The sequence below is a fragment of the Budorcas taxicolor genome, chromosome 9 (assembly GCF_023091745.1).
Source record: "Budorcas taxicolor isolate Tak-1 chromosome 9, Takin1.1, whole genome shotgun sequence".
Taxonomy (NCBI): Eukaryota; Metazoa; Chordata; class Mammalia; order Artiodactyla; family Bovidae; genus Budorcas; species Budorcas taxicolor.
Window position 1 is genome coordinate 61,244,797 of NC_068918.1, and position 21,154 is coordinate 61,265,950.

A 21,154-nucleotide genomic window follows, 5' to 3' on the forward strand; every position below is an offset into this window, starting at 1 on the left:
CTATCAGAAGTACCTGGTGTAGCCCATTTTACGTATAAATCTGGTTACATCTTGGTTTTCTTTACTTCTGGTTTAAATTTTCTTTGGTCTGCTAAAGCATTTATCAAGTGTCCATCTGTGTTTCCATCCAATTATTGTTTAATTCTAGTCATGTCTTGCCAATTTTCTTTGTCCCTGAGGATTTATGCCTTAAAAAAACAAACAAACAAAAAATGCTCTTTTGGCTTAGTGTAGTTTCAGGAGACAAGTGGAAGTAAATGTGTATGTTTGACCCGTCATCTTTTTCCAGATGTCCCTGTTTGCATTATTTCTTTTTTTAAAAAAAATTTTAAATATCAGCTTTACTGAGGGACAGTTCATACAGTAGAACGCTTTGATTTCAGGTCTGTTATTCAAGGAGTTTTGATAGATATTTGCAGCCACATAAGCACAAAAATCATGATGCGGAGCACTTCTATCACTTCTGAGAGTCCCTGTGTGCCTGGTTAGAGTCAGTTTCCTCCTCCCATCCTGATCCTGGCAGACACAGACCTGCTTTCTGTCACTACAGTTTAGCCCTTCTAGAATTTCCATAAAACTGTTTATAATATTCTCTTATCATTTTGATGCTTGTAGAATCTGTAGTATTTGTGTCATCTGCTTCACAATATTGGGAATTTGTGACTTTTCTCTTTTTCTTTCTGATAAGTCTAACTAGATGCTTATCAATTTTATTAAGCTTTTCAAAGAGATATCTTCTGGTATCATTGAAATTCTTCATTTATTTCTGTTTTTGATTTCATTAATTTTTATTCTTCACTTTGTTTCTCTTACTTATAACAGTCCTTAGCTGCCTGTTATTAATATGATGAAGAAACACTTTTAATATGTTTTGTCTAATTTTATTATATTGATAATATAAGATTCCTTTGATTGCCAGTTCTCCTGTTATTAGTTAGGACATTGCTTTGAATGTTTTCTTGGTAATACGCTTTTTCATTTCTGGTAAGTAGCTGGTAACTTTTTTTATTAAATAGAAAGAATTGAGTTGTCATTTTTTAATTGTCTGCAATTTTCAAAATATCATTAACTTTAAATGATTATAAAGTTTCTTACAAATTAAGAAAGATCATACTTTATCTCTCATTTATTCAATCTTCTAAAAAATGTTTGTTTGAATGACCAGGAGCTATGAGGTTATTTCTTACAATCACCTATATTTTTTCATATGTATTTATGAGGGTTTTTGCTGTATCATCGAAAAAGCAAGAGAGTTCCAGAAAAACATCTATTTCTGCTTTATTGACTATGCCAAAGCCTTTGACTGTGTGGATCACAATAAACTGTGGAGAATTCTGAAAGAGATGGAAATACCAGACCACCTGACATGCCTCTTGAGAAACCTATATGCAGGTCAGAAAGTAACAGTTTGAACTGGACATGGAACAACAGACTGGTTCCAAATAGGAAAAGGAGTACGTCAAGGCTGTATATTGTCACCCTGCTTATTTAACTTCTATGCAGAGTACATTGTGAGAAAAGCTGGACTGGAAGAAGCACAAGCTGGAATCAAGATTGCTGGGAGAAATATCAATAACCTCAGATATGCAGATGACACCACCCTTATGGCAGACAGTGAAGAGGAACTGAAAAGCCTCTTAATGAGAGTGAAAGAGGAGAGTGAAAAAGTTGGCTTAAAGCTCAACATTCAGAAAACGAAGATCATGGCATCTGGTCCCATCACTTCATGGGAAATAGATGGGGAAACAGTGGAAACAGTGTCAGACTTTATTTTTGGGGGCTCCAAAATCACTGCAGATGGTGACTGCAGCCATGAAATTAAAAGACACTTACTCCTTGGAAGGAAAGTTATGATCAACCTAGATAACATATTCAAAAGCAGAGACATTATTTTGCCAACCAAGGTCTGTCTAGTCAAGGCTATGGTTTTTCCAGTGGTCATGTATGGATGTGAGAGTTGGACTGTGAAGAAAGCTGAGGGCTGAAGAATTGATGCTTTTGAACTGTGGTGTTGTAGAAGACTTGAGAGTCCCTTGGACTGCAAGGAGATCCAACCAGTCCATTCTAAAAGACATCAGCCCTGGGTGTTCTTTGGAAGGAATGATGCTAAAGCTGAAACTCCAGTACCTTGGCCACCTCATGCGAAGAGTTGACTCATTGTAAAAGACTCTGATGCTGGGAGGGATTGGGGTCAGGAGGAAAAGGGGATGACAGAGCGTGAGATGGCTGGATGGCATCACCGACTCGATGGACGTGAGTCTGAGTGAACTCCAGGAGATGGTGATGGACAGGGAGGCCTGGCATGCTGTGATTCATGGGGTTGCAAAGAGTCAGACACGACTGAGTGACTGAAATGAACTGAACTGAACTGATACATGCGTGTATGTTTACATTTTTATCTTTTAGAAGTTTATATTGGGATGAAATAAAATGCTCCCTTTTTATACAGTTTTTTAAAATATTTTGGTTTCAGGTATCTTAAGGTATAAGGAGGAAAAGCTTTTCTCTCTCTCTGTCTCAATCACAAGAGTGAGAGAGAGTTAACAGATCTTTCCTACACTGGTCCAGACCTATGCATCTGACAAACTGGTTGATGCCACCAGCACAGTGAGGAAGAGGACATTCTTATTCTTTGGGGTCCACAGCTACAACATTCCTCCCATCTCCCAGATTTTAGCCTATCCTGCAACAGTTGTATATTTGTAGCAAATGTTCTCTCAGATGAAAGAGAAGGAAGGCCAAGTGTTTGTCTCAGACTTGGTCCTCTGTTTTCCACGATCACACTTAAATAAGCAGCTTTGCTGACCACAACAACAGAAAAAATGAGACACCCTATATTAATGAATCAAAAAAAGTCAGCATCTTTCCTATATACATGTTATATGTGATTATATGACTTGTAGGTGTTAAAATGGATAACAACTGTCAAAAGAATGATGAATTAAATGATTTTTTTTCCTCTCTGAAGGATTGGATACCTGGCCACTAAAGTTCTCCACCTGCCTCAGAGATGGGAGAGGAAGATAAAGCCAAGCCAGGCAGCCTTGGCTTTATTATGCCTTAATATACAAATATATACATATTTTATACAAATAATATACAAAGATAAAGGATTTATCAGTTTTCAACTGCAAAAATATAGTTACAACATCTCCTTCAAAGATATATATTGTAAAACCTATTTTAAAGACAGATATTGTTAAGAGAGAAAACAATTTCTAAATTTCTTAAGTTCCCACAAACAAATTAAGAATGAGGCCTGAAAGAATTGAAAGTTCAGTGTACTGTAAACCAGGGGAATATAGAACTCAGCAGATGATGGATAAAAATCCCTGCTACACTGCAGTGAGACAAAGTTGACTCGGATTCTGTGAAGCGTGGAAACAGAAGTGGGAGAGGGAAGTGCCCTGGTAGACACCTTTATGACATTTTGACCTTTTGTGAGCTGAAATCCTGGATGGGAAGATAAACGTTAGGTAGGCTGAGCAGAATGCCTGAAGCAGAAATGCTTCCACCCTACTTTCTGATTGGGCCTCTGTTGGCAGAATGTTCCCCTCTCCACGTGGAAAGGGCTTCTTCCAAATGAAAAACAGTTACACATCATGGCCAGTCAGAATCTGAGGTAGCACTCTGAGCCTTCACTGGCTCTCCTGTAGGAAAGGAGCAATACTGAACGTCTCATTGCCTTCTGGGGATGCCAAAGTTACCTCAGTTGAGAGCCGGTAGAGTTTTCCAGTGGGCGTTACAGTCAAGGATACTTACTTGTCACTACCGCTCACTCGTTCAGTTGTATCTGACTCTTTGCGACCCCATGGACTGTGGTCCACCAGGTTCCTCTGTTCATGAGATTTTTCAGGCAAGAATACTGGAGTGGGTTGCCATTTTCTTCTCTAGGGGATCTTTCCGACCCAGGGATCGAAGCCGTGTCTCCTGTGTTGGCAGGTGGATTCATTACCACTGAGCCACCTGGGAAGCCCTAGTCAGAGATAAGATGACCCCAACTCAGATAGCCAACTGTTTACACCATGTTTGGATGGAAGAGGTGGCTGTACTCAGAAGTGGTTGCAGCCCTACCATGAGTTGAGGTAGAATTTAATCAACTCTGAAGGTCTCCTGAGCCTTGTTGGAGCAAGAAGATGAGTCAGGCATTTACCAACCGCGCTCTAAAGCAGCACTCTATTATAACCACTAGAGCAACTGCGTGCCTGCTTAGTTGCTTCAGTCAGTCCTGTCCGACTCTTTGTGACCCTGTGGACTGTAGCCCACCAGGCTCCTCTGTCCATGGGATTTCCCAGGCAAGAATACTGGAGTGGGTTGCCACGCCCTCCTTCAGGGGATCTTCCTGACTCAGAGATCGAACCTGCATCTCCTGCATTGCAGGCAGATTCTTTACCCACTGAGCCACCTGGCAAGCCCTGCTAGGGCAACTACCAAGAAAATAACTTTAGAAAAGCTAAAATTCAACAGAAGACTTACCACGGTATAATAAAACACATTTCAAACAGAAGTTTAAAGAAGTGAAGAAGAAACAGAAAGACAAAAAAAGGTATGGGGCATAGAGAAAACAAGTAGCAAGTGCTGCTGCAGTTAAGTCGCTTCAGTCGTGTCCGACTCTATGTGACCCCATAGACGGCAGCCCACCAGGCTCCACCGTCCCTGGGATTCTCCAGGCAAGAACACTGGAGTGGCAGGCTTGAATTCAGATTATTTGGCAACCCCAGGTTTCGTTCAAAATGAGGTACAAAAGAGACAATGGAGTGGGGAACAGGGGTAGCAGAGACTGTGTGTGTGTGTGTGAGTGTGTGAAGTCGCTCAGTCATGTCCGACTTTTTGTGACCCCGTGGACTGTAGCCCACCAGGCTCCCCTGTCCATGGGATTCTCCAGGCAAGAATACTGGAGTGGGTTGCCATTTCCTTTTCCAGGGGATCTTCCCTGGCCCAGGGATCGAACCCAGGTCTCCTGCATTGCAGGCAGACGCTTTAACCTCTGAGCCAACAGGGAAGTTCAGCAAAGACTGTAGACAACCAGAAAGTGAAGACTGTACTGCAGTTCCCTTTAGATGGGGTCTGCACTTGCCATTTTCCCACAGTTTCTATGACTTAATTGCATTCACTTTCTGATTTTATTACCTGACTGACAATGAGGTGTTTTTCCTCCATCCCAGAGGAGTCAGTATCTCTTCCTGATACCCTGGGTTCTCCCTTCATAGATGCATATCCAGTAGGGGCTCTCAAATCTTCCCAGAAATTATGCTTAGATTATGTTTAAATCATTTGTAGTTAAATCATATTTAAGTATTTTAATCATGCATAATTTATGTAAAATTAATGCATTTAATTCTCTCTCTTACAGGGGAAGGAATTGGGTGATTTAAATATGGAAAGGATCCATTTAAATTTTTATGTAAAGTTAGAGAAATGTAAACTATTTTATTGACATTTAGAGATAGTGTGATTTTATGTATTATTTGTAACTCCAGTTTGTAAGTGTGGAAACCAAGGCATAGAGAGTTCTTGTACTCTGTACAAAGTCATGTTGTTATCCAAGCTTCTTCCAGGGGGAATATTCTCACATTTACAAAAAGGAAGAGAAACCAGGATGTCATACAAAGCTTTAAAAATGAATTAATGTCATGGAAAAAATTTTTTTCAACATCTCATAAAGATGAAAGAGACTTGTGGTTTTTTTTCATTTTTGACTGGCCTAGATGTCTTCCGTGTTTCACTGGAGAACTGGAGGGATTTCAGCTGGAGAAGCTTTGGAGCAGCTGCTAAAATAATTACTCTATCATATATTTCATTTTTAAAAACTGAGAAAAGTTGTTTCTCAATTTCGAGAGGCCTTAGTTCCAAACACAGATAACAAGTTGGCTGCGCTAGGTGTTCTGGTCTTATTCACACCCCAGAGTTCCAGGCACCCAGGGGAGTGTTCACATATTTTTGTACAATACAACCTAAGGAATCATCAAATCTTACCCTCTCATCTTTACTGTCATCCTAGACTAGAATCCTCAGTCATTCAAGGCAGAATGGTTTAGGACTGAGGACGACACATTGATTGCCCACCTTTACACTAACTGAGAAGTTTTGTTACAGTTTTGTCTCTTGACCTTATTGTACTTCGGGCGTGTGGAGTGTTCACATATTTTTGTATAGTACAACCTGAGGAATCATTATATTTTATCCTCTCATCCTTACTGCCATCCTAGATTAGAGTTTAGGACTAAGGATGACATATTGCTTGTTCACTTTTACACTAACTGGAGGCGTTTTGTTGCAGTTTTATGTCTCTTGACCTTATTGCACTTTGGTGTCTGAGGCTATCCCTCATATCATGTTGCATATAAGCAAGATGGAGGCAAGACTTGTCTATCACTCAGTTTGTGGCTAAACAACATGAGGCGGCCTGCTCAATCCAGTTTTATTCTGATTTTAGAGTTTCAATTGGAGTTTTTATAGTTACCCATAAAAGTCCCAGTTGGCATTAGGCGAGGCCTGAGCATAAGGCAAAGGCCACATCCTGGTGGCCTGTGTGCCAGGCCCACCCTGCAGATGTGTTTTTACATTTTGTTTGGCCTTGAAAGTGGTTTAAAGAAATTGTTTTTCTGAATTTCATAAACAAAATTTTGTAATCTGGAGAATTCACAAACATCTAAATTTCCTGTTTCTCCTGAAAAATCTGACTATCTGGCCACAGTGGGCACACTAGCCTGCTAAGTAAATGCCACCACCTTTGACAGGGTACAAACTCACATTCAGGGGGCTGCCTCACTCTTTTATGTTCCTGCTGGTCCTGGATGTTCGAGTCCATGACCATGCAGTCCCCTCCACCAATGGGCCGAGTCTTTAAAATAATTTGTTGACTTGGGATGAAGACAATACACCTACTGCATTTGTTTTCCGAAGTTCAAAGCTATTGGGAATGTTTCTGTTGTGGTGCTTTTAGAAGATCTGAGACTCATTTGACCAGTCTCCATGGAGTAAATCTTTGACCTTGAATCTGACTTTTGGGAACAGTCAAAGGAAAATTTAGAGCCAAGTTTGGGGTGAAAAATATGTGCGACCATGTAATAGTGAAACCTGTTTCTCTTGGGTGGTTTGGTTTGTAAGCTGACTCAAAGGTAATTAAGGGAAAAAAAGAGCTCAATCATGCTTTGAGGCCTTTACTTCTTCCAGATGTCCGTTACCCTTTCCACTGAGCTGTCATAATATCCTATGTGTGTTCCTATTATGCATCTATGATTTGGGTTTTAGTTTTTTGTTTACTGCCCTCTCCTTTTGGATCCAGAGAAGGCAATGGCACCCCACTCCAGTATTCTTGCCTGGAAAATCCCATGGTCAGAGGAGCCTTGTAGGCTGCAGTCCATGGGGTTGCAAAGAGTCAGACACCACTAAGCAACTTCACTTTCACTTTTTGCTTTCATGCATTGGAGAAGGAAATGGCAACCCACTCCAGTGTTCTTGCCTTGAGAATCCCAGGGACAGGGGAGCCTGGTGGGCTGCCGTCTATGGGGTCGCACAGAGTCGGACATGACTGAAGCGACTTAGCAGCAGCAGCAGCAGCCTCTTGGATCAGACTGGGAGCCACTTGGGAAAGATATACTTTTGTTCATCTTTGATCTTGGAGGCCATTGGCACTGTTGAAAGCCAAGAGACTGAACTGAAGGATTCATTATTGAATGAATGAATGAATCAAAGGACCTAAATGGAAAGCGTCCCAAGATAATTACTTTAAAGGGGACAAGAAACACTTTATATCGTAGCATCCATTCTTATTTAAAAATATATTTGCATATATTCCTGAAATCAAAATGAATTGAAAAATTAGTTGATATTGGATTCTATGACTTTCCTTGTTCACTAACGTCAGCTCTGGTATTGAAAGTCACTGTTTTCCACTTGACAAGCAAAACTCACGTGGCTGCACACTTGCGGTTTCCCTAACTGATGAGCAAGGAAGTGTAAAAGCTGTAGAATCAAGGTGAATAAAAATCCACCAAGAATTATAGCCTACTGCTCGTGTCCTAGTTTGAAACAAAGTATCAAAGTATTTCAGATGTTAACTTTTTTGGTAGCAGCAGCAACCTCAGGATAGCGCAGCGCCGACACTTTATAAAGCTTTCGATGTAGAAAGTTACTAATAAATATTTCACAAGAGCAGCAGCCCCACCCCCAACACCGAAAATCCCAGAAAATTAAATCTCTTATATGTTGTTGCATTTGTAAAATCAGGTGTTTTCAGGTTGGATAGTCCTGAGCAGCGTTAAGTATTCAGGGAATTCTTGAGTGTTTCTACGTAGAAGTGTCGCTTCCCACCCCCCGCGCTGTACCCTATAGTCTCTCTGCTTGTCCATCCAGAAACACAGAGGTCAGTCCCGACCCCACTCTCCCGCCTTTGAGAAGCCGCACAGGCTGGCCGCATCCTCTCCGTCCACCCGCTCTATTTTGGGGCCCGATGATCTCATGCCCTCTGCAGACCACACTCTGCAATTCCAGACCAGCCCGCGCCGCGAGGCTACGCAAGGCGATTCCTGCAAGTGTTCGGACGCTGCCTGAGGCGCGAGGTAGGCAAGGCTTGGAGGGGGAGGTTGAAGACACGCCCACGTAAAGGACCCAAAATAACCGACACGCTGAGTGCCCGAAATCAGACAGGAAGCCAAATAATCCGGGGCGTTGAGTTGCTTTCCCCTCACTCGCAGCGCTGGGCAGGCGCCCAGCCAAGGGTCTGGCGGCGAGGGGCGGGTGCGGCGGCGGGCGGGATGGGGCGGGGCCGGCGCGGAGCCTATTAAAGGCGCGGCGGGGCGGCGGGGCCCGAGCGCCCGGGGCCACGATGGAGCGGGACGGTTGCGCTGGGGGCGGGAGCCGCAGCGGCGAGGGCGGGCGCGGCCCCCGAGAGGGCCTGGCGGGGAACGGCCGAGACCCGGGTCCGGGCCGCGCCGCCGAAGGGTCCGGGGAGCCGCAGGCGGCCGCGTCGCTGCTGGCCCCCATGGACCTGGGGGAGGAGCCGCTGGAGAAGGCGGCGCGCGCCCGCCCGGCCAAGGACCCCAACACCTATAAAGTGCTCTCGCTGGTAGGTCCCCGCTGGCCCAGCGCGCGGGAGGGCGGGGAGGGCGGCGCCCGCTCCTGCGCTGCGAGCGTGCGGTCAGCACCCGGGGCCCGGAGAGAGACAAGCTGTGTGCCGTTCTTCGTTGCCTTTTGGCTCTCCTCTGCGGGTTTTTATCCGTGCTCATCTCCACCGAGCCTTCTCTTCCTCTCGGGGAAATAGCTCACTCTCGCTGATATTACTGATGCTCCAAAGGAACCTGTTTATGAAACCATGCTGTTAAAAATCGTGATCTTTGGAAATGCCACCGCTTTCCCCCAGAGAGTACAAGGTCGTTCGTGGGGAAAAATGACTAGCCTGAAAGTTGTTGGTTTTAGGATGATCGACAAGGTGTTTGTTTGTTTGTTTTAATTTAAAATTTCAATTTAATTTTTTTACCTCTTTGGGGAGATCCTTTCCTTGTATTAACCGATTCCACTTGAAAGATGTAACAGAGCTCTTTAAGTTGTATCAGGAACTTTAGAAAGTACTTTTTCTCTTGGCTTTGCTTAGGAATTTCTTTGCAGCTGTTCAGAAACCCCGTCAATATTCATGTTACCTGAATGTGAAGAAGTGTTTATGATTCGTCGTCCATTCTTCCAACCACATTTTTTATTGTTACAAAAGTACCCACTCGTCCTCTGCCACTTCGCTGGTACAGTTGCAGGATCCACAATCAATTTCAGGAAATGTGGGGGTGGTTTTCCCTTCTACATCTATGGCAGGAAGTACTGGACCCAGAATTCTGGGTTCTTGCTTTCATGGCCTTTATTAATTGCTGGGGCCTCCTATAACTTTCCCCAAACCTCAGTTTCTTCAGTGTTAAAATGAGGACATCATCTCCATGTGCATCACATAGGGTTATTGTGACGGTCAGGTGGAACAATGTATGTGAGGAAGTAAATTTGAAAACCACAAAGAGATGTAGTCATTTTATTGTATTATGTGGCAGTGACATTTACATGTAGAGTGTGCCTTAAACTATATTGTCACTTAACGTTTAATGATTGGACAATGCAGTGTGGAGGACATCTTTTCTGATATTTGAAATCTTTCCTTTCATAAACTTTCCTTTTTCACTGTGTTTTGGGTGTCATGGAGATGATACAGTGCTTTGAGGAACCAACTTTCCTAAAGATATGGTGTCATATAATTAGTACCTAAAAATAAGCCTAAGATTCAAAGAGTAAGTGTCCAAACCACATAATGTTTTTATCTCAAGATATATTTTGCATCATATCTATTTAAGAACACCTAATACTTAGGAGAACTTAGTCTTTTGAGTCACCATTTTTGTTTTTGTCAGAGGGAAACCTTAGCTTTTGCAACACTGTTACTTAATATTTTTCAGTTTGGCTCAGGCATTCAATAATTGTACATTGAATCTGTATGTAACTCCCACGTGAAATTACTTCTAGGTGCCTATCTGCAGTCTTAAAAGTTTGCTAAATTTGTCAGTTGCTAAATTCAGTTTTAGAATCTTTCCTATTCATTTACCTATAAATCCACAGTAGGTATCAGCAGAGATCTACCTTTGGAACATGAATTTCAGTCTTTGACACCTGCAATCAGCTTGTGAAACAGCATTTCATTTTACTCTGTTGATACAACTCTGGGCTTTGACATGGAAATGTCTTTAATATTGCTACAAGTAGGACAATCATGAGAATTTTTAACACCATTAGGTGGGGTCTTTTGTTGTAACACATGTTGAATTGAATTCCTACTTCATGTCTTTTGATGAAATACAATGGGCCGTTAATATATACCCAAACTCACTGATGTGTTTTTGAAACTCTTAATTAATAGTTTCAGGTGAAAATGAAACCCCGGTGGCTCAGTGGTAAAGAATCCACCTGCCAGTGCTGGAGACGGGTGTTTGATTCCTGGGTTGGGAGGATCCCCTGGAGGAGGGCATATGGCAACCCACTCCAGTATTCTTGCCTAGGAAATCCCACAGACAGAAGAGCCTGGAGGGCTCCAGTCCGTAGGGTCGCAAAGAGTCGGACACAACTGAAGTGACTTGGCATACATGCACGCATGTATCCATTCTTTCCCTCCCCTACTTCCATATCCTTCTTCCTCTAGACTTTCCCAAATGATGCACTTCTAAAGGGAAAAATCTCCAAAAGGAGCTTGACAGTTGTCACCAAAGAGCTCTGGGGCAGGTCTTCTAGAGAGAAGCTGCAATTATATCAAGTGGAACATCTGCACACTTTTCATAAAGCTGAAGAAATGGGTTGACTAATTGCATCTGAGATTGGGATTACCAGAACCCAACCACTGAATGGGTCTTCGGTTTTCATCTAGCAGGATTAACATAAGAGTTACCTTCCGGAGAGATAAACAGGGGCCACAGGACTGTCGCATTTTTTCTGAAAGTGCTTCAGATACACTTAAATGCTGGAGGGAAGTGGGAGTGAATGCAGAAGGCACAGTGGCTTCTCCCCATATGATCCCTAGGCAGACCACAGGCTCTGCTCTGGAGACGCTGGCCCTGGTCTGTGGATGTCCTCATGCCCAGGCAGTGAGCCAGGCTGTGGGAAACTCCAGGAGGTCAAACAAATATATGCTTCAGTAGATATGTTAGACCTGAATGCTTTTCCAGGTTCCACATTAAGTTCTGACTGAAATGTCTGCTTCCACTAAGGTTGTTCCTGGACATTAATTTGAAATAGCTTTCCTTTTCCTGGCAGGGTTTTCAACCACATTGCAATACACTTCTCTATTCTTCAGTTAGCTCTTCCACAGCATCATTTTGTGTTTGTGACCTTTTGCTGTCCTTATGAATACATATACCTGTGTGTGTTTGTAGGTGGCCTTGTGTGTGGGTGGTGGTGAGTGAAGACAACTTTCACCTTTTGATGAAAGAGTTTTTTGTAAGTGGCCGAAGTTTCCCTTGTTTATCAGAAATTTGAGTGTGAAAGTTATTAATTCTGTTAGCTTCTCTCTCCCTTCTTGTAACACATCATCTTATTTCCAGACTACCACTTGGAGAAGAGCTCTGCTGTTAATCCAACTTGAAATTGACATGGCTTTTTGGTTTGTAAAATTTTATATCTGCCCAGCCATAGTTGAGCATTTTATTTCAAAAATGACCAGCATATCTTAGGGTCTAGAAATGTCTCCTGTTTTCCCTTTATGGTGTTTTGTCTCACATGTTCTAATAAAATGTACTCAAGGTTTCTAGGAACTCAGCGAGACTGTTGTGTTTACTGCTGGGCCTACGGTACCTCACTGTCAGTGTCAGCTTTTGGTTGAATGAATGCAGTACGTTTTTACTTAGACTGAGTAACACTTTGACTTGGAAGAGGGTAAGCTAGGAAGACTGAACACACAACTATGTACTCATATAGTCAATTGAAAGTCAGGAATCCAAATATAAATGCACTAATTGGGCTTCCATGGTGGCTCAGATGGTAAACAGTCTGCCTGCAATACAGGAGACCTGGGTTTGATCTCTGGGTTAGAAACATCCCCTGGAGAAGGAAATAACTACCCAGTCCAGTATTCTTGCCTAGAGAATGTCATGGACAGAGGAGCCTGGCGGGCTGCCATCTATGGGGTTACAAAGAGTCGGACATGACTAAGTGACTGCTGCTGCTAAGTGGCTTCAGTCGTGTCTGACTCTGTGCAGCCCAGCAGGCTCCCCTGTCCCTGGGATTCTCCAGGCAAGAACACTGGGCTGGGTTGCCATTTCCTTCTCCAAAGCGTGAAAGTGAAAAGTAAAAGTGAAGTTGCTCAGTCGTGTCCAACTCTTAGCGACCCTATGGACTGCAGCCTACCAGGCTCCTCTGTCCATGGGATTTTCCAGGCAAGAGTACTGGAGTGGGGGTGCCATTGCCTTCTCCAGACTGAGTGACTAAGCACGCAATAAACATGCAATAGAGATGACACTTGTGTCAATTCAGGGATAGTATCAAAATGGGAATGTCATTTATTTAGTGCATAGCAAGATGGAAGAGGCAGTGAATGAACCCCAAACAAAAGTTCCCAACCAAAGTCAGCATACCTAAGAGGCCAGAGGGCCTTCATGATAACTTGGATTCAGAATCAAGATCTAGCCACTGGCCATGCCCTTAGAAAGAAACAGCCCAGGTGTGGTGCTCCGCAAGCACAAGTAAGGTCATCCTTCAGGTACAAATGAATCTCCTTTGCTTATACCAAGGCCTCTTCTGTGACTTCGCTGTCACATCCCAAATTCTATTTTTGTGTGGTTCTTTTAGGGATCTGTTACCTTCAGCATTGCTTTCTATGACTTCCTTTCCTTCTGATTTGAGTCAGATTCTAGTCTTACTCTCTCTCACCATTTATATTTCAGCTGTTTCTACTTCATGTGTCCTCTTAGGAATACACAGGTACCCTTCCAACCTTTTCGTGTTTTTCCAATCTATTCCCTCCACTCTTTTGTTACCTCTAGGCTCTCGGTTTTGCCATCTCCTGCTGCATCACATCCTGATCATGACTCTGAATCTCTGGAACCATATTGAGAAACCTCATGCATTTTCTATAATAAAGAACTGGGAACCAATAACCTTTTTAGAATATTTATAGATTTTTTTTTATCAGCTTCTTATCTTCCTCCAGGTAATTCTTTTTTCTTCTTCTCAAATTTAAGTATTAAAGGCAAATGAAAGTAGTTTTAAATTCAGCTTTGTTTTTGAGTCTGATAAATTTCATTGCCAACTATCTGTGTCACTGTTAAGACATATAAAATGTATTTCAGCTATATAAGGGACATTTTGGAGAAGCCAAAGAACTTATTCATGATTCATGGCTTTTTGGAGTGGAGGGAAGGGGGAAAGCCACTTCAACTTTCAAACAAGTTAGGAAGAAAAACCTTTTGAAATACAACTTGTAATTAGAGATCTGCCTGTGGTTAAGATAAACATGCCTCCATCAACCATGAACTATACCCCAAACAACAAAAAATAAACAAGAAACCTTTTAGCAAATGAGACCAAGCAGAACATAGATTACCCTTGTTAGTCTAAGCTCTGTGCAACAAGAACAGCCTTCTGATATTCAGAAGGCTGACCCAATATGAAAACCCTTTGAATCAAACAAGAGGTAAGTTATGTATTTACCAAGGAAAGAAAGCATCAGTTCAGTTCAATTGCTCAGTTGGATCTGACTCTCTGCAACCCAATGGACTGCAGCACCCCAGTCCTCACTGTCCATCACCAACTCCTGGGGTTTACTCAAACTCATGTCCATTGAGTCGGTGATGCCATCCAGCTATCTCATCCTCTGTCATCCCCTTATCCACCTGCCTTCAATCTTTCTGAGTAGGTTCTTAACATCAGATGGCCAAAGTATTGGAGTTTCAGCTTCAACATCAGTCCTTCCAATGAATATTGAGGACTGATTTCCTTAGGATGGACTGGTTGGATCTCCTTGGAGTGCAAGGGGCTCTCAATTGTCTTCTCCAACACCACAGTTCAAAAGCATCCATTCTTTGGTGCTCAGCTTTCTTTATAGTCCAGCTCTCACATCCATATATGACTACTGGAAAAACCATAGCTTTCACTAGATGGATCTTTGTTGGCAAAGTAATATCTCTGCTTTTTCAAATGTTGTCTAGGTTGGTCATAACTTTTCTTCCAAGGAGTAAGCATCTTTTAATTTCATAGCTGCATCACCATCTGCAGTGATTTTGGAGTCCAAAAAAGTTAAGTCTGTCACTGTTTCCACTGTTTCCCCATCTATTTCCCATGAAGTGATGGGACCAGATGCCATGATCTTCATTTTCTGAATGTTGAGTTTTAAGCCAACTTTTTCACTCTCCTCTTTCACTTTCATCAACAGGCTTTTTAGCTCCTCTTCACTTTCTGTAATAAGGGTGGTGTCATCTGCATATCTGAGGTTATTGATATTTCTCCCGGCAATCTTGATTCCAGCTTTTGCTTCATCCAGCCCAATGTTTCTCATGATGTACTCTGCATTTAAGTTAAATAAGCAAGGTGACAATATACAGCCTTGACGTACTCCTTTTCCTGTTTGGAACCTGTCTGTTGTTCCATGTCCAGTTACAACTTGCTTCCTGACCTGCATCTAGGTTTCTCAAGAGGCAGGTCAGGTGGTCTGGTATTCCCATCTCTTGAAGAATTATCCAGAGTTTATTGTGATCCACACAGTCAAAGGCTTTGGCATAGTCAATAAAGCAGAAATGGATGTTTTTCTGGAACTCTCTTGCTTTTTAGGTGATCCAACAGATGTTGGCGATTTGAACTCTGGTTCCTCTGCCTTTTCTAAATCCAGCTTGAACATTGGGACATTCACAGTTCATGTACTATTGAAGCCTGGCTTGGAGAATTTTGAGCATTACTTTACTAGCGTGTGAGATGAGTGCAATTGTGCAGTAGTTTGAGCATTCTTTGGCATTGCCTTCCTTTGGGATTGGAATGAAAACTGACCTTTTCCAGTCCTGTCACCACTGCTGAGTTTTCCAATTTGCTGGCATGTTGAGTGCAGCATTTTCACAGCATCATCTTTCAGGATTTGAAATAGTTCAACTGGAATTCCATTACCTCCACTACCTTTGTTCATAGTAATGCTTCCTAAGTGATTATCTTGGCCGTGAAGATCTTTTTTGTACAGTTCTTCTGTTTATTCTTGCCACCTCTTCTTAATATCTTCTGCTTCTGTTAGGTCCATACCATTTCTGTCCTTTATTGAGCCCATCTTTGCATGAAATGTTCCCTTGGTATCTCTAGTTTTCTTGAAGAGATCTCTAGTCTTTCCCATTCTATTGTTTTCCTCTATTTCTTTGCACTGATCACTGAGGAAGGCTCTCTTATTTCTCCTTGCTTTTCTTTGGAACTCTGCATTCAAATGGATATATCTTTCCTTTTCTCCTTTGCCTTTCGCTTCTTTTCTCCTCACGGCTTTTGCAAGCCCTCCTCAGACAGCCATTTTTCTTTTTTGCCTTTCTTTTTCTTGGGGATGGTCTTGATCCCTGTCTCCTGTACCATGTCATGAACCTCTGTCCATAGTTCTTCAGGCACTCTGTCTATCAGATCTAATCCCTTGATTCTATTTCTCACTTCCACTGTATAATCATAAGGGATTTGATTTAGGTCATACCTGAATAGTCTAGTGGTTTTCCCTATTTTCTTCAATTTAAGTCTGAATTTGGCAATAATGAGTTCATGATCTGAGTCACAGTCAGCTCCCAGTCTTGTTTTTGCTGACTGTATAGAGCTTTTCCATCTTTTATAATAATATATTTAAAAGAGCTTTTCAAAAGAATGACCAGAATGTTCTGATAAATTTTAACTAGAACATTCTGTTTCCTGGGTATTTTAGTTATTTCAGATTCTGTGACAAGAATTAAGATAACATCAATAGTACTTTTCATTTTATCCTCCCACTTTGGGCATAATGTTTGGTGGAAGAGTAGGTGGTGAAAGTTCGGATGATTATGTTCACATAGCACCTTGCACTTTCAGAAGCATTTTCTCGTTTCTTTTTAATGGACCCTTGTCATATCAGCCACTCTGAAATAGGAAAGTGTGGTTACAAATAAGGAAACTGAATGAATGAATTCTTCATTAGGGTGCATAGCTTCCAGCCGGGAGGTGTTAGGACCATAGACTCCTGGGCTCCAGTCCCAAACATTGTGATTTAGAAGATATGAAATTGTTGTGGATTGAAGGCTTTTGTCTCATCCAAATTCGTATGTTGAAGTGCCCACCCAACCATCTGTGTTTATGGAAGTGGGGCCTTTCAGAGGGAATTAGATTTTTATGAGGTCATGAGGATGAAACTCTGATGATGGGATTGGTGGCCTTGTTAAAAGGGAGAGAGAGAGAGGAGATCTGAGCAAACATGCCCATCCATAGAGGAAAGACCGTGTGAAGACCCAGTGAGAAGGCAACCGTCTGCAAGCCTGGAAAATAGCCCCACCAGGAAACGAATCTCTCAGTTCCTTAATCCTGGACTTCTGAGCCTCTACAGCTGTGAGATGTGCATTTCTGTTACTTAAGGCACCCAACCTGCGGCACTTTGTTTTAGCAATTTGAGCAGATTAAGATAGCAAGGGACTCAAAAAATCTTTTAGACAAGTACCTCAAGTTATTCAGATGTGGTTGGTTCATTTACTCCACTTATAGAAACAGTCAGTGGGTTAAATTTATAGGCAAAAGTCACATCGTTTGTGAGTAGAGGGCTATGGTAACTGAAAGGACGTTTAACTGCAGATTTTTATGCTGGACTAATGCCACACCCCCTCTCCTCCATTCATTTTCCTTTTATCAGTGGGAAGTCAATGATCATGTTATTGTGAGCTTCCAATGGATACCGATTTTGGGGAAAGAGACTTTCCTCTTCTTAACTTGAATTTCCTTCTTAATACATCTTTAGATGTGCTAGAACAGGAAAACAGAGTCATGGTAGTCATTTTGGAGTGAGTGAATTATCGCTAGCATATCTCATTTGTGGGTCAATCATTTTCTCACCATTTCTTAGGACTTGACACAAATTTAGGTACAAATATCCTACCGCTGTGGTTTGAGTCCTTTAAAGATCATTCTATCTTGGTTTTCAGGAAGTAGTCCTGAGAAAGTAGCTTGTTCTCAGAGCTGGTATCTTCCTCTGATACACTTTTTGGCATTAACAAACATCTGGAGCCTTTTGTCCCTCTGAAGATAGAGGGAGAGCTGAAAAACTCAACAGCTTTGTAAATGACGCTGTGATACAATAAAATAAATTTAACCATCATTATGAGACTTTTTTTTCCCAAATAGTTTCATATTATTCCAGATTATCTGTAAGTGATTTTGGATAAAATTTCGAGGCAAAAGGCCACACAGGTAGAACGGTTTCAGCCAAAATATTTCAAGCAGCAGTTCTCAAAGTGTGGTCTGTAGATCTCTGAGGGGCCCCTGAGAGTCTTTCAGAGGGACTGTGTGTCTAAACCATTTGAACAATGATGGACATTATTTGGGCTTCCCTGGTGGCTCAAATGGTAAAGAATCTGCCTGCGATATGGGAGACCTGGGTTTAATCCCTGGGTTGGGAAGATCCCCCAGAGGAGGGCTTGGCCACCCAAGTACTATTGCCTGGAGAATTCCCGTGGACAGAGGAGCCTGTCCATGGGGTTGCAGAGAGTCGGACATGCCTGAGCGACTAAGTGCAGACATTACTTGCCCTTTGCACTGTGCTGCTGTTTACACCGCGTGAAAACTGCTTGCACCTCAGTGGGAATGGGGGCAGTGGCACCAATTGTACATGTCCTCCTGCATTTGCAACTAAAACCAGAAAAGCCAGTTTCATATAATGAAGCAGTAAAATGTCCTCGATAGAGCAGATTCATTATATCAACCTAAATTACCTGCCTTGTTAGTATTCTGTTTGACACAATTGGAAGTCTGCCATTAGCACGTCTGCTGCAGACTGAAGTACTGTCATGTCTGGAGGAAAACCAGTCTTGTTGTTATTTGAGTTGTGAGCTGAACCAGCTATCTTTTTTGATGAGAGGGAAATATCATTTTTATTTGAAAGAGCAACTGACAAACTGGTTATACAGACTTGGGTATTTGGCCTGCATTTTCTCAAAAACGAGTAGTGTCAGCTTGTCACTTCCAGGGAAACAAAGTAAAGTACCTGCTACCTGTAATAAAATCCAACCTTTTAGGTAACAATTGAAATTTTGAGGAATTTGATTCTGCCATTTTAAGTCTGACAGCATCCCAATCCTTAAAGACTTTTCTGATGAAATCGATGGAGATAGTAAGGGATATGACTTGTTTCATAGGCTATAATGATATGTGTCAATGTTTGGAAGAATATATAGCTCAGTGGACCAATATTTTCCAAAGGACCAATGGATGATTTACAAAAATATGTATGGGAATAAATTCTAATCAAAGTACAAGATAGAATAATGGGTTTTAATGTAACAATATTGATTCAAGTTTGATGTTGCATTTTTCCTTTAAGAAATTACAGCCTTTCAATAGATGAATGGATACAGAAATTGTGGTACATATGTAAAATGGAATATTACTCAGCTATAAAAAAGAACACATTTGAGTCAGTCCTAATGAGGTAGATCAACCTAGAGCCTATTATAGAGAGTGTAGTAAATCAGAAAGAGAAAGACAGATATTGTATATTAATACATGCATATGGACTCTAGAATCTAGAAAGATGGTACTGATGAACCTGTTTGTAGGGCAGTAGTGGAGACGCAAACATGGAGAATAGACTGTGGACACAGAGGAGTAGGAGGGGGTGAGATGAATTGAGAGAATAGCATGGAAATATACATTGCTATATGTAAAATAGATAGGAGGTGGGAATTTGTTTGTGACACAGGGAGCTCAACTCAGTGCTCTGTGACAGCCTAGATGGGAAAGGAATTCAGGAGGGAGGAGACGTATGTATGCCTGTGGCTGACTCGTGTTGATGTGTGGCAGAAACAAACACAATATTGTAAAGCAATTATCCTCCAATAAAAACAAATATATTCAAAAACAAGAAATTACAGCCCATAAAATTTTGGTGCCCTTTTAAAGAAGGATGTGTACAATTTATCTGAGAAGGCTTTTTAGGGTCCTCAGTAAGTTGTAAGAATATAAAGTGATTCTGAGATCAAAAGTTTTGAGAATATTTACTTTAAGGAAAGGTGTACGTTCAGTATTATTTTGAGAACTAGGGAAAGAGGGAAAGGAAATTAAGCCATATAAAAAGAATCAGCTATTTACAATAATTTTATCTTTATTTAGGTAACGTCCTTTATTGATTTCAAAATATTGATACTTTTTCATCTACTACCTAGTTTGGTCCAAACCACAGCTGTGTCATTATCTTCATGTTAGAGATGAAAAAGATCATACTTAGAGAAAGTTTGGGGAGCTTTCCAAGATCACAAAACTAATAATTCTGTTAATCTCATTGTTGTAGCTTATTGACAAATGAAGTTAGACAAAATTGGATTTAAAGTATTGTTATTAGCTGTTTGAAGGTATGGAAATAAGTTAAATTTCCTGAATATCAGCTTCCATAGTCATTAGGTAGACTTCATAAAACTCCGTTAGGTCTTAGGAGAATTAAGTTAGAAACAGTTTGCAAAGTGGCATATAGTGTGACTTGAATAAATAATCATTTTTCATGTTATTATTGAAAGCTGCAGTATTACTTTTTTTTTTTTCTTGCTCAGAAGATACTTACATGTTTGCAAGTGTGGTCTGCAGACTAGCATATCAGAGTCATCTCCTTGGAACTTGTACAAAATGCAGAATCTTGGGCCCCACCCTAGACTTGCTATACTAGAATCTGCATTTTCACAACCCCCAGGGGTCTCTCTGCACGTTGAAGTTTGAGGGGCTGCACTCCATAGGTATACCAACCTGAATTTCTTCAGCTGGGGGTTCCAGTCAACCCTTGTCCTGCCATTGACTTCACGCATAATGTTCTGATTAAAAAACAACTAAATGTTCTTTCATGACCTCAACTGTGTTGGCATTGGGTGGAAGTGGTGTTGCTGCTGGTGACATTTGTTCCTTTCCTTTTTTGAAGTTAAGAGGCACGTTGATTAAAGTTGCCCCGTTGCTTGTCACGTGTACAGAGCGTTGCATGCACGATCTCTGCTCTCCTTCCTGTGCGTGTTTCCCCTCTCCTAGGAGTCTACCTGTTGGTTTCTTTAATTGTGTTTCCTTACTGTACCCTGGGCTTGTCCTTTAATTGTGCTTTAATTCTCTAAGCTACCAGTCTTCTGGCTTTGCTGTGATCTGATAACATGCCCATGTTCTTTCCAGTTCAGCCCTTCATCTATCAGAATATCAAGTAGATTTCACTTTACATTGCTCCATCAATAGAACTCTTCAATTCAAAGTTTCCACTGCAGTGCCTGCTCAACAGTCCACAATATACTTGACACAATATCAAAACAAAGGAATCTTAGATCAGGGCCTTTTCAGGTGGTGTTGAATCAGGTTCAACATCCTTGGCACAGAGTTTATTCCATAATACTTCATCTTTCAAACACATATGCTTTTTATAAAGTGCCACCCAACACCATTTAGATTAGAATCTTTTGGAGACCAGGAGAAACAGGTGAATGAAGTA

At 41.6% G+C, this 21,154-nt stretch overlaps 1 protein-coding gene across 1 annotated transcript in view; it reads left to right on the forward strand.

Moving 5' to 3' along the window:
- The first annotated feature begins 8,830 nt into the window (after positions 1–8,830).
- Positions 8,831–21,154, forward strand: part of ENPP1 (ectonucleotide pyrophosphatase/phosphodiesterase 1) — a 71,343-nt gene continuing 59,019 nt past the window's right edge. Inside the window, exon 1 of the mRNA XM_052645631.1 lies at positions 8,831–9,070. Coding sequence (XP_052501591.1) covers positions 8,831–9,070 — 240 coding nt within the window. The remainder of the gene's footprint in view (positions 9,071–21,154) is intronic.